The 15,887-nt window shown below is 45.9% G+C and overlaps 1 protein-coding gene across 1 annotated transcript; it reads right to left on the bottom strand.

Moving 5' to 3' along the window:
* Positions 1–5,147: 5,147 nt before the first annotated feature.
* On the bottom strand, positions 5,148–7,950 carry LOC146207257 (uncharacterized). The gene is made up of 3 exons (XM_084587093.1): positions 7,778–7,950; positions 5,831–6,150; positions 5,148–5,402 (listed from the first exon to the last, which is right to left on the bottom strand). The coding sequence occupies exons 1-3, from the start codon at positions 7,845–7,847 to the stop codon at positions 5,175–5,177; spliced, it is 618 nt and encodes a 205-aa protein (XP_084443219.1). The 5' UTR covers positions 7,848–7,950; the 3' UTR covers positions 5,148–5,174.
* Between the last annotated feature and the right edge of the window lie 7,937 nt (positions 7,951–15,887).

The following is a 15,887-nucleotide window of genomic DNA, read 5'->3' as shown; positions in this document are numbered from 1 at the left end:
AAAGTTGGCAAAAGATAAAATCTAAGCACTTCTAAATTCTCAATAGCTAGACCCGTCAAGTTTTGAAAAGCGACTGCCCCCGATTCTTCAATAAGGTCTCCCACAGGACTACCAGATAGAACAAGTCCATCACATCTAAAGAGAATGCGCATAAGCTCTCAGCTATTTGTTCCTTCTCTCTTGTGTAACTTATAACCTCTGATGATCTACGTATCATAAAAGAATCTCTGAACGTTAGCGAGCTTAGCTGCTACTGCAAAAACCTGGATACCACGCCTTACCAGGATTTCCTTTCTGTCACAATGACTCGAAAAGGCACCCCTTTCTTGTGGGTCTTTGCAGAAAGGAAGACACGCAAGCTGTCTGGTTTTGCGGTTAGATGCGTTTGCACAAATGCAAAAAATTCAAGTCCTCACATAATTCAAGCGCTCTGTTCTTCACTTTTGTCCTAGAGGAACTGAAGCTGGTCAAATTCTTAGTGATTGTCTGTTCAACCTTATTCCGGTACAAATGATTGGGCATCACGACAAACCCGCCTTTCTTGTCCCTGACCAGTGGGCGAAGTCGCCATCCTTGTTCCGCTTTTTCACGTTATGGTGAGATGAAATGCAGTCGACGGCTTCAGAAAGAAACCGACCCTTGTCTTCAGCATCAACATGAGGTGCTACTACCCCGACCATTGCCAGAAGCCCAACGAGGCTTTTTCAAGGGGGACTTTTATAACGAGACGCCTAAACGTGCTGCATTTCTTTTTTTTCCGCAGTAATTTTACGCATCGCCATGGGTTGATAGTTACAATGCGCTTGTTTGACGCAACGAAGGTTTAGTTTTAGCCTCTTTTCTCCAAAACCAGCGCGGTACAGATCGAACCAGCTTTCGTCCTCCATTGTCTGCATCGAATGCGTGTCATTTCTAAAACGTCCATCGCCAACTATGCATGACATCCTCAATCAAGAATCTAAAGCCGGCCACTTCTTGAATACTATCTCACGAGCGTCGACATGAAGCCGAGCGGAAATCAGGAGACTCCTGAAACGAGCATACGCGATGGCCAAGCTATATTGGAGAATGAATAGCGGCAGATGGTTGGAAAGGCTCGCCTCCTGTTAACCATCTTGTGTCAGCACGTCTTGAAGCCATGCTACTGGGGACAGCATCGTATGCTTGGTTGTTCTGGTCCATGCGAACCAACCCCGCGTTGCAATAAAGCTGTTTTTTTTTTTGTATTTCTTGAACTTAGTGAAGGTGCCGATATCGAAGGACCAATTGCAGTTTTTCTCGACCTGTTCTAATTTGAGACAGTGGGTGGCGCAAAAGGAAAACGTAAATATTTATCTTTACAGATTTTTTCATATAATGTAATAAATCTTAATGCCTGATATTTGTGATGAACTCACAATTGTTTTTAGGCAGTTTAAATGAAAATTGAAGATGGCGATGTTCTTTAAGAGGGCAGTATACCTTCAGTGTGCGCTGGTTACTTTGTACCAATCTATAGTAAACAATTAACCCAATTAAGAGCCTTCGTTTTTGGGCCCGGTAGGTTATTTATCGGAAATGCATGCTTTTTTCAGATGTCACTCGAATTATTTGTAGTGGATAAAAAGAATCGAGAGCAGCTTCTTGGGGCTCCGGTGCATAACGGCCAATTGCCATCAGGACTCACTCCTGGAGAAAGAATTGTGGTCATGCACCTGTCTCTCATGTTATCCTCTTCCGGTGCAGTAGCACCGGGAGGCCGACGCTCGGGCGATAGTGCATAGAAAGGGGCAGTCGTGATGTTTGTGATCTGCAACAAAACACGCCATTATATTTGCTAAAATTACATTTCCTTTTAATGTTCAATGCTCTTTGGATACTAAAATAAACAATTAAGTGTATAGAAAACACTGTTTACTGCTGACGGTCACCTACGATCCTCAAGCGAATTTTCGATGCGGCCTCACTAACTTCAGAAGCAAAACCTATAGTGAACGCATCGTGTGAGAAAAAAAATAATTGTCTTCTTGAACAGGAGACAAGTATTTTGTTCTTTTTCCTCGTGCGAAGCGCTTGCATGAGTTCACGGACTGTGGCAACCATGTTCACCAAGAGTTACAGCCTCGTGCATGAAGTTGATGCCCAATGCAAACGTACCATGCAGCACCCCGGGAAAATGCGCGACGTCCTTACTTTTTAACCACATGTCACTCTTGCTAACGCGGTCGTTAGCACTTCACCTGACCTGGCCTATATAGGAGCCCCTATGGGACAGACGCCTTTCATAAATCCCCCTAGTTGCATCTTACAAGACCCGCGCATTGCACACTTTCGACAGAACGGTTGAAGGGCCCCTCACTTTCGCAATTGAAGAAACCGCAGCAAACTTCACTAAGCAGTGCAGGCAATAAAGCTAGGTAACTGTTGATAGTTTCGAGAAACTAGACCGCAAACGAATGAAGTGCGCTCTCGAGTCTGTTTTCTGTCCAAAAGTGGAGAATTCTTCAAGCGAACCAGGGGCGGAACAATGATTCGAATGTTGGTCATCACGCCCGTATTAGGGCCGTTAACAAAAGCTGGCGCCGTCGTGAAATTCTTCTCTCTATACTTTGAGAAGCCCTGGACAATTGTGAATACCATGAAAAGAACGATAATCAGCCACAACCTCCAAGGCATGGCCCCAATAAGAGTACTTCGATTCAGCCCCCGCCGGACGCTTTGGAAAAGTAAGGCGTTCACGGAATGTATGATACCAGTGCACGTTAAAAAAAAAAAAAAAAAGAGAGAAAACGCTTGGAGGCAAAATTATCCGGGACTCTCCATTACGGCGTTCCTCATAGCCTTAGTCGCTTTGGTGGATTAAACGCTGTTAACGACCAAACTAATCAAATATATGGGCCCCGTGACTAGTAACACGGTTGTCTGTGCCCTGAAAGTCCGTGTAGTGATGAAATGAAGGAAGAACTGTGTAGTAGAACTCGCGCTATCTACAGTTTCACTCTTTACTATCGCGTGACGTCTTGTTTTAGCTATAAAAGTGCTGTTGCCTGAATACGTACGGCAGATTTAACGAGCTACTAGTTGGCGGGGGGGGGGGGGGGGGGGGTATGATGAAATCACGAAGGCATGATCGTCTTATCTCGAGCGAGCATCGATGGCGAGCTTTAGAATAGGTAGACCCCTAGCGAGTGTGGATGCCCAGAGTCGGACCCTCCTCGCCCTTTCATCGGAGCATTCCGCGCGCGCGCATTGTCACCTCCCTATCACTTTATCCTCCTAATGTAAAACTCTCTAATCTTATTTCGCCAGCACGACAAAAAAAGAAGAGAATGGATGCTTCCGAGATTCTTGAGGATGGCGAATACAGGTGCCTGAGAGCCTGCTTCCGTCACGCTAACGTGCAGGAGAGGTAATTATTACGGAACCAGTGGTAACGCACACGTGGAACACACCTCGATGAAATAATATCACTGGAGTGCATTGTCCTAGAGATGGGCATGAACTTCCTAAACCTACCCAGTTACTGAATCAACCACAGTTGTCCATACTCGTTTGTCTTCGCTCTTGTTTTTTCCCAGCGGTAGCGCATGTGACCTTCCATATGTATCGCCGTCACTACGCTTAACATGAAAACGCGGCTGAGGCTATTGCCAGCGCCGCTAAGCGTTGGTCGCTGAAGGGGAGAAAATGTTCTGCTTATGGCGGCTGACGGCAGCTGGAGCGCAGAAAGAGTGCGCGCTAAAGCGCCCAGGTTACGTGTCGCCGCGTTCGCGCATGCCTGCCATTTTACGCGCTCAGGGGAAATACCATAGCTTGCTTGTTTCTGCAACACGACATGGCTTGCCTTGCGACAGCTCACATGCCTTTCGCATTTGTTGTAAAAAGCCGCGAGCTGGCACCGGTGTATTGTGGCCTAGCGCTCCCGTGCCCCGACTTTACTGAAAATTGCGATTGATATATGACCAGTCTATTAAAAAAAAAAAAAAAAAAATGAGACACAGAGAGAGAGAGAGAGATAAGGAAACGGGGTTTGGGACGGTAGGATTTTTTTATATGTGAGGAAAGCGCGTGACTTCAGATCAAGTGTCCCCAAGTATGCCAAAGTCGAATAGCAGCTGCTTTATAGGGCAACCGGCGTTCTTCATTAGCGTCTAACCTTCCACACTTTGTAGCCCTTGCCAAATATTTCCTGGTTGCGTAAAGGTCATTATGAAACATAACGCTTTTCTCCGATATCTAGACCTATTTACTCGGAGTAGCGAATATGACATCTACGCGCTTGTCTTGCTCACGACACTTTATCCCCACACGCCGGAATGTATGATGTCCGCGAAGCACGAGCAATGAGGCAAGTCCGATATTAACCTATAAAAAGAGTGCGATGCGGGCTGTAAGAGAATAAAGAACCTTAAGAATGCAAATCAGCCGATTTATTTGTGATACAACACATTAAGCACCATAAACCCGCACTTGTGCTCTTTTTCGAAACATCTTTCTTTTAAGCAGTCGACTTGAGGCCAACCTGGAAACGCGCATGCTGGCACGCACCATGTCGGGTTGTCACAGTTAACAGAAACTCCAGCGGGTTGTCTGGTCGTGCGTCAGAAACGGGCCTTAAGAAAATATAAACAGCCTTCCCTTCCATCAGACACAAGTGAAATGCAAGGCAAATCCAACAGCGCTTCAGCTGTCGTTCGCTGCCACAAGCATACTGAGAGCATCACTTCGGCACCAGCGACCAAAGCATCGCGAAGCTGGCATCATTCAGGTCACACTGCCGAGCAGTCATGTTTAGCATAATGATGGCGGTACAGCTATATTGCAAAAGAGTGATGGTTAGAACCAGATAGTTCCGTCGATGGTGTAGAAAATCTGCAGCACAGAAGAGGTATAGGAGCAATAACAAACAAGACAGGTATATAGCACCGTGTCCGGTCTTGCTTTCCGCGCCTTTATTGTGCTTCGAATTCTCTACACTGTCGACCAACTAGACCGCAGTGTCGCCTAATTTCTGGGGCGATGCATACGGCTGCGAAGAAATAAATACCGCTAAGATCCATCGCGAGCGTGCTATATATTTGCCTGTATGACACTTCACATTTCAGGAGTGCTTCCACAGAAATGATCAATGTCCACGAATAGTAGAAATCAACAAAGGTATCGTTTATTTTTAATAAATACGGCGGGTACATCCGCTAGTCAACGAAAGGTAAGGATTTTCTTAGCGGCGAGTAGTCGCACTCGGCGAATAGTAGGTGGCATCCGCGTCCGCTGAGTCCCCCGAGCACGGCCTCCACGTAGGGGCCCCCGGCACTGCCCAGCACGCTGACGAGGCGCAGAACGAGCGCGAACATGTGGTCCCTCTCGATGGCCTTCTCGGAGAGCTCGCACACGAAGCGAAGCCGGCACTCGGGCTCCTGCACCTGGATGGCAAAGGAAATCAATGTTGCATGAATTCCATCTAGATAGTAAGCTAGTAAAATGAAAAATAAATACAAAGCGGCGTGCGACTGACAAGCACACAACTCGCTCCGCTTTTTGGAGGAAGTTAGTGATACCAAGCATGCCCCATAGAAGTCGGTTTAGGAAGTCATCGCATTAGGATACATGGACTTTGCGCAGTTTAGTATTCCTGATATATCTGTACGCGAAAATGCGGAGAAGAGCCTAGTGTAAACCAGAAATGGTTCTTATAGGGTAAAAATATATTCCTACTGTTTTTAGGTCCATCACTTTCCCGTACAGAAAAGCTTACATTGAAGGATTTGAGACACCCAAGTTTTTCGTTGGCTTATTCTTTGTTTCAAATCTAGGCTGCTTATGCTACACAAAAGGGAAACATCCAACCTACCTTAATATAGGAGAAGGCCGAATCCGAAACGTCGGCCAGCGACACACTGTCGACGAGAGCGCCCAGCGTGCGCACGCGGCCGGCTACAGTGCCGCTGAGGCCGAGGAAGAGATAGGCGACCCCGCTGAAGACCAGGTACAGCGCCGCGTACACCAGCACCATAGGGAAGAGGAAGCGCCGCGATCGGCCATCGCCGAACACGATAAACACAACGGCGCATGCGTTGATGGTGAAGGCGCCCACGAAGACCGCCAGAAAGGCGCGCATCACGTTGGTGGCCTGGTCGACCTTGTCATTCAACAGGTCCATAAGTTCGTCCACTGCGAGTAAGAAAGAAGAATTTAGAATACTTATGCATCGTTAAAAAGACTAGGGAAACCCGACTAAAAACAGATTGCAGGGTTTACTGTCCTGAAACTGTCCATGCCCTTCCAGAAGAGTTTAAACCAAATGGGTTTTCTATCGCAATGCGCTATTATCACAGAATACGATCTTTGCCAGGTTAGCGCACGGTAACGAACCCCAGGCGGCTTAAATTAAACACGAACTTTCCACTTCGGCATTCCTCCTCAGCGGAAGTGTCGTTTTGGAACAATAAGCCTTTAAATTATAAAAACAAACAAACCTGCCTTGTAGAGTTAACGAGAAATAAGCAGCCAACTCGGATTGAGCGCCAACGCTCTTACGACGTTTTTGGTGGTAGTGGTTTATTAATAAATAATCAAAAAAAGGAGAAGAGTGTTGCAGGTTGCGCGCTCATTCCTCAAGACCGTTGAAAAATGGCGGCCGTGCCGCTCTACCCTTCGGCGCCGTGTGCTAGCAAGCATAGATCCGTGAAATTATACCCGTTTTCTGATGTCACAAGGCGAAAAATGGCGGCCGCGCTGAGCTACCCTTCGCCGCCTTGCGTTAGCAAGCACAGATTCGTGAAATTACACCCTTTTTATGCAGTCACAAGGCGACAAAACCAAAGCCAGCTATAAATTTCGATAATATACAGGCGCGGCAACTGCTGTCTAAAATCTCAAGCACCTGAGAGATGGCCGGCGGGGAAAAAAAAAAAAAAGGTGATAGGGAGAGGATAGCGAGGGGATATTACAGAGGGGAGCGATAGGAAGAAAGGACAGGGGAGCTTGTACATTGTTTACAAAAAGACATGTACCTGTGACTTTTATTATGTGTTCTTGGTTTTTGTTTACCAGCTAGACCGTCTATCTGCTTGAGCATCGGACGCGCCTATACAGATGGAACATACAATATAAAATTTAGGCAGCAAGGGCATTTGAGCAAGTTCGCGCACGCAGAAATTCTTTCACTAAAGTAGTCCTATAATGCGCCAGAAAGCATCGAAATAAATAGAAAGAAAGGGCATATTTGGTAAGCGAAAACCAAGAACACATAACACAAGTCACGGGTACAAGCCACTTCAACGCAGCACGGTTGAGAAGAATATTCGTGAAGGTTTCGAGGCGGCAATGGCGGGATATCATCTGCGGCTACGAAATCCGACACGATATAAAACATCACGAACTGTCTGAGCAAACTCCGAAGCCTCCGTACTAAATGCCTGCTGCTTTAGTAGCTTAACCATCGCTTTCTCGCATGAAGGAAAGCTACAAATACAAACTGATATTTAGCACTATCTGCCTGGCTAAGTGCATGCCGAACTAGTTAAGCACGTTTGTCGCCTGTGGCGTCTCAAGAGCAAGGACGCCCGGCAAAAACCTCGCCTAAAGCTGTGCAAGATATCCGTGCTATTTGCGAGCACATTAACACGCCAAAGTAGAATGAAAGCGCTTACTCATGAGAGTAGTACTGAGACCTATTCATAATACGAAGTGAGGTGCTCATGAACATATAAGCACATGTGTATCGTAACGAAATGAGCGAAGCGACCTGAGAGCACAGTCGAAAGAAAGGCAAGAAAAAAAAAAAAGAGGTACTTACTTCCATAAGCGGCGTCGAAAAATTGCAGCAGTAAGACGAAGAAAACGGCGCGCACTGCCTGTGTTCTCATGGCGCCAAGACCGCAGGCCCGAGGGCGAGCTACCGATCAACGGGAGGTGGCTGCGCTGGTTATCACTCACGTCCACCTTCAGCCGCTACCCAGGAGAGTCTGAGGCTGGCGACTACAATGCTGACATGTAGATAACCGCCACGACAGCTATGCTGGGAAAGGAGGAAGGGGGTGCGGTTTCATAGAGAAGGATGCCGCGTGGGGTCCACCCGCTTTTTCTAGGAAATTGGGTGAGGGAAACGGAAAGGCAAAAAGGGGGGGGGGGGGGGGGGTTGTGAAAAAAGCCTGCCTGTTTTTCTTTTCATTGTTCCCCCGCCCTGAGTCAGAGATGCACATGCCTTTTAGACGGAGTACAAGAAAGAGGAAATGTGAAAGCTGTTGGTTGTGTTCGTGTCCCTGTGCCTTTATCTCGTCCAGTGAGGAGAGAAGGGTCAACAGGTCCTACTGCACATTCTTCTCTGCCACTGAGGTCACGTTTCCACTCAACTTCGGGAAGTGGTTGTAGAGCTGAACTTCAAGCTTTTTTTTATGTGTGTGTGTGCGGGAGAGGGGGGGGGGGGGGTGTTTGCGCACACCTGTCTGTTGCTGTTTTCATCCGGTTGGCCTTGAAACCCTAGCTGGCGCGGCCAGATTTCGCATGTCCCCTTTTCGTCATTTCTCGTGTCGTAGTTCAATCGAAGGCAAATCTTTGGATACTGCTTACTTGGTTCGTTGAGGAATTTTTCGTTAAGAACAAGCAGACACGGAACAAGCATGCTAGACCCTGCGAATACTTCCAAGTTTTTACGAAAGTTGGCGCCAGAAATGGGACATGCATGCAGGTATGCCAAGAAATGACTTCTTTGCGCTAGGATACGAATATTTTGCTATTTATATGTATTCGGGTTCTATGGCATCCTGATCTAACCTCAAAAAGAAGGCCGCTGCCTCTTGAATTGTCATAGAATGTATCCTTCTTAATCCGATTTTTTCATTTTCTATGCATGTCTAGGGTCGGCTTCTTTTCCATTAAATTGTTCCAGTTTTTAGCCTCTGTCTGTTTTATCTATTTACTGGTTAGTTTTATGGTTCTTTTCCGCCACTGTGAGTCAATGCCCTTTAGGTATAAGTATTTATATACTTTAACTGCTCACCTATTGTTGTTCATTTTTCTGAGGCGTTCTTCGTACAATATTTTGCTCTGACCCTCTCGTGCCTCGAAAGATGCCCAGCCCATGTCTCCCTGTACTGCTTCGTTTTTAGTTTTGCCGTGAAATCCAAGTGCTAACCTTCTAAACGCAACTGGGCTTCTTCCCTTAATTAAGCGCAAAACCGCGTTCCCGGAGGTAAACCCAGGTACCATTATTCCTTTCCATATACCTTTAAGTACTCCATATCTGTTGTACCCTCATAATGTCCTGTGCTTTATTATCGCGGTATCAGTTCGCCCCTTCGCCCTGGTCACCTGTTCATGTTTTTTTCATGTATACTTGCCCTTCGTTTATCGATACCCCGAAGTACTTATATTCTACCAGTCTTGGTATTTCACTCTCTTGTATTGTCAGCTTTTTTACCATCACTGAAATCGTTGAATATCATCAGACCTGATAGTCACGGAGGGGGAGGCCCGAACGAGTCGACAGCGACCCGTTTGGGAGAGTCGCTCACTGACCAATTTCCTGCGACGCGACTTCAAGCCGCAGAACTCGGCCAATCCGCGGCGCTTCTGCCTCCCTCCGAGGGCTATATCATTTTAGAGTTCATGGGTCCGTGCGCACGACTTGCTGCGCACGCATTTGTAGGGCGCATATGTCCCAATGATCACTGCGAGAACAAAGCCTACTAATTCGAGTTTGCACGCGTATTCTTCACCATGCGCTCGGGCGAGACAGCAAACCACAGCGCGCACACCACTTTAGCTTCCGTTTTCGTCGAACTAGAGCCATTCTGGCTGCCAAAACAGCACTAAACATTGGCGTAGCCAAAAGATATTCTTCCTCGCTGATAATTACGCATATTCACACCTGAAAGGAGACCGAACTGATCTACCCCGAGCGAGGTAGCAGAGGCTGAAAAGGCGCGAAAGTCGGCTCTTCGTCCAAATTTCGTTCGGAGAGAGAGTTGTCGGGAAGCCGGTGTGAACATTTGGTGTCGATCGGCGCTTTTCGCGGCTCTCCCATTTCGTGACGAATATAGCTGCGCGACCTCCGCGGGTCACCAGTGTGAACCAGCCTTTAGATAAACCGTTGTAACCGGTTTTCGACTCGATAACTCGACCCACTCCTGTCGGGTCAATGTAAACGCCTTTCCTTTACCTAGGGGGCGCGGGAGAGTATTTTTGCAAGTCATCGACGAGAAAACTTGTGACACTACGGTGGCGCATCATCCCAATCAGCAGCACTTATCTCGACGGATATTTTGTTGTTGCTGCTTTATTTCCCTGGGACGTGCGTATTAGAAAATATCTTCGTGTCCGATTCCCGGTGAGGACGACAGGCGAGGCTTTTAGGCTGGTTTGGGCATTTGGCGCCCTGGGGTACGACATAGGGCGTGGGCGTTGCCAGGGAAGTACTTGATCTGACAATACCAAGAAAGAGTCGAATGATGTCACAATCACGGATTCGTGCTGCCCTCGGAACTCGCTTGTGAGGAGTTTAGCCTGCGAGCGAAGCCTAGTGCAGAGATGGCACTGAGCAAAATGGAAAAGTAAATATGTTGCTCTGGTGTAAAGTCAGACATCTAAAACGAAGCGCCTCTCAGCAGAAACGCTTGCTCGGGACTGCAGACACTCCCAAAGCGCTAGCTAATTGTTTGAAATTTTTGAATATATTTTCATTTTCTGTGTACACCCCGCTATTATGCTCCTGTGAAATCACAAACCACCCTACGACAGTACTACCAAGATACAAGATGCCACCTTACGATGCTGCATTAACTATGTTCCTTATAGTTATGTATTTGAGGATTCGACGTAAACCCACCCGGGGAGGGAAATTCAGCATATTGAAGAAAACAACACTCGCCGAGGTAACAGAGGAATAACAACAGCAAAAAAGAACGTCGAAAATATTGCCGAAACTTCAATGTTTTTGTTTGTTCCTCTGTTACCTCGGTGGTCTGTTTCTTTTTTTTTAAATAAATCATGTTCCTGTTACGCATATTCGACGAAGGCAGAACAGCGCCCAAAATTAGCTTTCCAACGCACTGACAGTATGGCGGTGGTACGGCAAGGCTGGGATATAACGCAACACAAAAAGTCCACATGCACCGAGCGCTTCCTAACGAATATACAGCAGCTGTTTTAGCCCCCTGGCCGGTAGGGGAACCTCTGAGCATTGTATTTTGCTCAGTTATTTTACTGTTCTGATGAGGAACGCCGCGAAATCCAGCGTGGATTTAACTCATTCTCCTGCTTCTTGGCCGCAGTACAAATGTCCTGCGCGCTACGAAGAAAGCAGACTTCACTGATCCCTCCGCCGCCTCACAGCAGCAACATGCAGACCACCCAAGCCAATCATTGCAAAAGAGAAAAAAAAAAAAAAAAAAAAAAATGAATGAAACAGAAATTAAAATTCATGCATTTTTCATCTCCGCTATGCATTGAGCTGAAAAAAATAAAATAATACATAGTAAGCTTATTTTATTGCAGGTGATGTACATCAGCACACGACAGGGTTATATTTGCACATTTAAAAAAAATGTAAATCTCCAGATATGAGAAGCGTGAAATCACAGCCCATACCGGACGTGCGATGTTCTTAAGAAAGGATACAGCATACGTCAATCTTGTAACAAGAAGGAGTAGCGAAAACATCGAGGTAATTAATACGGGTTCCACCTAGTTTTGAAGTCATCGAAAAAATGGTAGTTGTCTTTTGTCATTTATGTTTCGTAACGATCCACATCTCAATGTTGCGGCAACGTTTCATCAGCATTCCTTTCTATCAGCTAGAGTTGGCCGGTACTTGCCGCACAAACAGTCGAAGGCGGCAGCATCAATCGTTCATTTGTTATACGATCGCAGGGCTAAAATGGCGCCTCTACCTAGCGGATAAGGCGCCCCTTTATGAGAATCAGCTGGCTCTCGGTGCGGTGGGTCAAAAACTTCCCGTTTCGGAAACTCACTAATTGCTATAAGCCTGTTCTTCGTTTTTAGCGACATTTTGTCAAAATCACAGCAGCGCGGCGACATCTCCGATGTGCGGGGGCCCAGGCACCTGGGCCCGCTCGTCGGACCGATCCATAACGTCGATACCAATAACAAGGAGACTCTGTGGTATTGGCTTCGAGTTTTTGGTTTCAGATTTCGCTTTTCATTCTGCTGTTTTTTACGACTTTTGTATAGTGCACGTTGCACGAGACTCTTAGAAACACGGAAAGCCATTAACTCTGAACGTTTCAAGAATCTTTACAGAGCCCTTTTGATTAACGATTGTTTTGAACTTCAATGCTATAAAGAAAAAAAAAATTCGTGGCCCATGCGTGGTACGCCCGTCTCGCCTGAGTTCGCGGTCCCCAATAGCTGCCTATTTAACTCTAATTAATTTTAAGAAAATATTTCGATATTTTGAATAAATATTTTACAGAAACCTCGCCAATTTTGGCATTATTTAAACTCTCCCCAACTTATTGCCGTAATTTTTGGTTCCTTCGAGTATTTTCTCCCGCCGGACGACAGACGGCCGTCCTTTCTCACTCACAGGCTGCTTAACGCTATCACATTATATATATATATATATATATATATATATATATATATATATTTGCCTTCTCTGGTTTCACTTTTGTAAGTTTCACTCTCTGTTATGCTTGCCGGGCGGCCAGTGAAGCAGCTTCCTTTTCATTGCAATGTGGCTGCGAAAGTGATGAAATTGCGAAGCGTTCATTTCTTTATTTTTTTTTTTGATACGCGATCATTACAAGGTACTAAACATTTCTTCACTATAACTAGAACGCTCTAATTCACTGGAATATTTTAGTTGACTAGAGCGCGTGGTCTTCATGTTTTTGAGCAGCAGAAAAGCGAATTTGCTTTGAGAAAAGGGCTTGAACGCATTCGAGGATTTTGACATGCCCACACCATCACCTTCTATTTGACTAAATAAAGACACAATTTACTAACGTGGTTTATCAAGCATGCATGTATGAGGCGCCGGTATACGCTACAGGAAGGTTTTCCCGCAAGATAAACGTTAAAGCAGCTGATGTGTATACATAAATATTATGCGCCCATTTCCTGCCACAGCCGGAAGGCGGCAGTCTATTGCTGGGCGAAACATACCCCGATTCTTTTCCGCTTACAAATGTCATGAAGCAGTTCACGAACATAATTATCTCAGGATCACAGCAGATTCAAATGGTCGCCGCAGGTCATTCGCTGCGCAAAGTCACGAGATAACGGGAAATGTTCGGTTTTTGGCCGCACTCCCCTTCATTGGAAGTTGGGAACGATTGGAGGGTTTCACTGCAAACAAGTCGAAGAGATGACCCGTAAAGTTATTTTTTCGCCTGGGTCTTTCAATTGCCGTTTTCTCAGCAACGCAGCGACCTTTCCCCAGAAAAGAACGTCGGTAGTATTCCCCGGGGAATAATATATTCGTCTCGATTAGTTTGACATTCTTGTCTACTCGTGTGAGTGATTTTTTTTTTTTTTCTCCCATTGTCGAAATTCTTGATGTTGCGTCTTGCCTCGCTTGGCGTACGCAGCAGTGTTTTAGATCCACTACATCTATAATGTGGCCCTTTGACTCCCGACTTCTGTAGTCACGCTTCACTTGTACAGTTTCCTATCACGTGTTTGCAGGCCGCACTCGGGTGTCCAGTGCTGCGTCCGCTGGAAGCAGCGCTTATCGCTCAGCATGCAGGTGCGTCTCTAGAGTCTGGAAAGAATAGTGACTGCTTGAAGAACGAGAACGCATTCTGGAATCACCGCAGTGTACAAGAAGTAATTGGTAAGATGCAGGTTTAAAGCAAAATAACCGCAGATTCACCCCTACTGATGCTTAAGACTCCATTACCACCACTAAGACAGATTGGCGAAATCTAACCGCGCGAGATTCAGCTTTGTTGTAAACGTTGTGCGCCGGAATGCAGGCTCAGGTCCAACTGCTTGCAATAACAGCCTACGTCTGCGCGTACGCCATGATGACGACTGTCGCATTTTACGAGGTGGCGCGATTTAAACCTTTCACGCACCCAACACGGAAGTGTCCTAGCTCTTTAGCATTGAGACTCAGTGAGATAAAGGAAACATTTCATGAAAACAGAGGTAACATCGGAAGAAGCAGGCTTCCCAATAATGTTGTCCTCATTATATGCACCGGAGTTTGGTTACTGTATTTTGTCAAAGGAGTACGCGGAGGGTGAAGCTAAGAGCCAGAGGAGTTGATCTTAAAGGGTGGGCATGATATTGGTTCGAATCTGGCGCAGGAGATAATTTATTTATTTGTTTCACTCTCATGGTACAGAGTACAATACGGAGGGGAAGAGCAATCCACAACAGTAAAAAAATAATTCAAAGTATGCTTTATATAACAATGTAAAACAATAGAGGTAAATTATTATGATTACCTTTTTTTTTCACTAACATAGAATAATCGATGAACAATAATGTGAAGTGGTGCCGCGACCCCAAGCAGCATAAACGCAGTAAATGAATGTTAGACAAACAGAAGCGGCCTTATCTTTCAGTGGATGATGAGGATGTGTTAGAGGATGCGTATAGTGGGCAAACATTGTGTTTTCTAACGCGCATGACGACTCCCCCAAGCCGTTTCAATTTAAGTAGATACTTTCCATTCGCCTTTTTGAAACGACATCTTCACTACGCCATGCATCAGCCAAGGTCAACCTGTCCAGCCGCTTGACTTTAAAAGGATGGCATGATCTTGGCCTGATTAAGTGTAGCTGTCTACCAAAAAACAGTCTGTGCCTTCCTTTCCCCAAAACTTAACTGAAAGAAAAAAAGAAAAAAAAAAGCCGCAGATTGGAAAGATGGGCTTCAATAAAAATTTAAAATTTCGTTGGGCCTAGTTGGTTCATGATTTCCTAAGGTAACTAATGAGCACGAACAGTAGACGATCCACGGAGAAGACACAAGGATAGGCGCTAACACTGCTACTTTGTTCCTCTTGGCAACAAACCATATATAGGCCTGAGGCCACCCTTGTGCAAGCAGACAAGAAGCCGACATGTGATCTGGTCCAAGTTAACAACGTCTTGGGCATAGAAACGTATATTCGGTTTCGTACAAAGAAATAGAAGCGTCACTAATACCGTCTACAGCTTTTTTCTTGATTGAAATGCTTCAAGTGCCAACCGCGCTTGTTCCTTTTTGCTTCTGCCTAATCGACGTCTTATCAAATCGCTTTGCTCGTTTGCATGCAAGAATATGAGGCACGTGATGAACACCTTTGTCATCTTTCTTTTTACCATTTAGCGCATGCTACCTGAGTCACTCATGAATACAGCGGCCACTCTTCCCGATGTAAATCTTCTTGCAGGAAAGTGGGACAGCATACACCATTCCAATGGCGCGTGGAACGTGGGCAGTTAAGTGCCTGATTTGGCAACCACGCTGTCCATCATCGCACATGCGGGAGCAAAGCTCAGATAGAGTAAAGCTTAGATAGCTTGCTTGGAGCTGAAAACGACTGAGAGACAGAATGCATGTTTGATATTTTCTGAGATGGCGTGAAACATTATGAAGATAAGGCACCTCTGCTGGCCTGAACGTTTCACGTTCGACCACCAACCTCTGACTTGGCGTTCTGGTATTTCGTTTTTGAATCAGGGCCTCGGCAATAGCTGTTAAGATTGACAAAGGGAAGCCTGCCGCCAAAAGCCGGCGCACCTGATTCTCAAAACTTGCCTGCATTTTATGCACAAACGATTTTCTGGAAGCGATTCCATGCATGAAGATGTTATTCCCCTTTTGACTATATTTGAATGTGCAGACTTGAACGGAAGGAGTTCTTTTTCTACGTGTGGTTGGTATTCCCAACACATATGGCGTTCAACGAATTGGAGCTTGAGGTCCAAGAACTGCAAAACATTCCTCTG

This window comes from Amblyomma maculatum, chromosome 1, assembly GCF_055883805.1.
Source record: "Amblyomma maculatum isolate TAMU_Amacu chromosome 1, ASM5588380v1, whole genome shotgun sequence".
Taxonomy (NCBI): Eukaryota; Metazoa; Arthropoda; class Arachnida; order Ixodida; family Ixodidae; genus Amblyomma; species Amblyomma maculatum.
The sequence above is the reverse complement of the archived record's forward strand: the minus strand, read 5'-3'. Positions and strand labels throughout refer to the sequence as shown.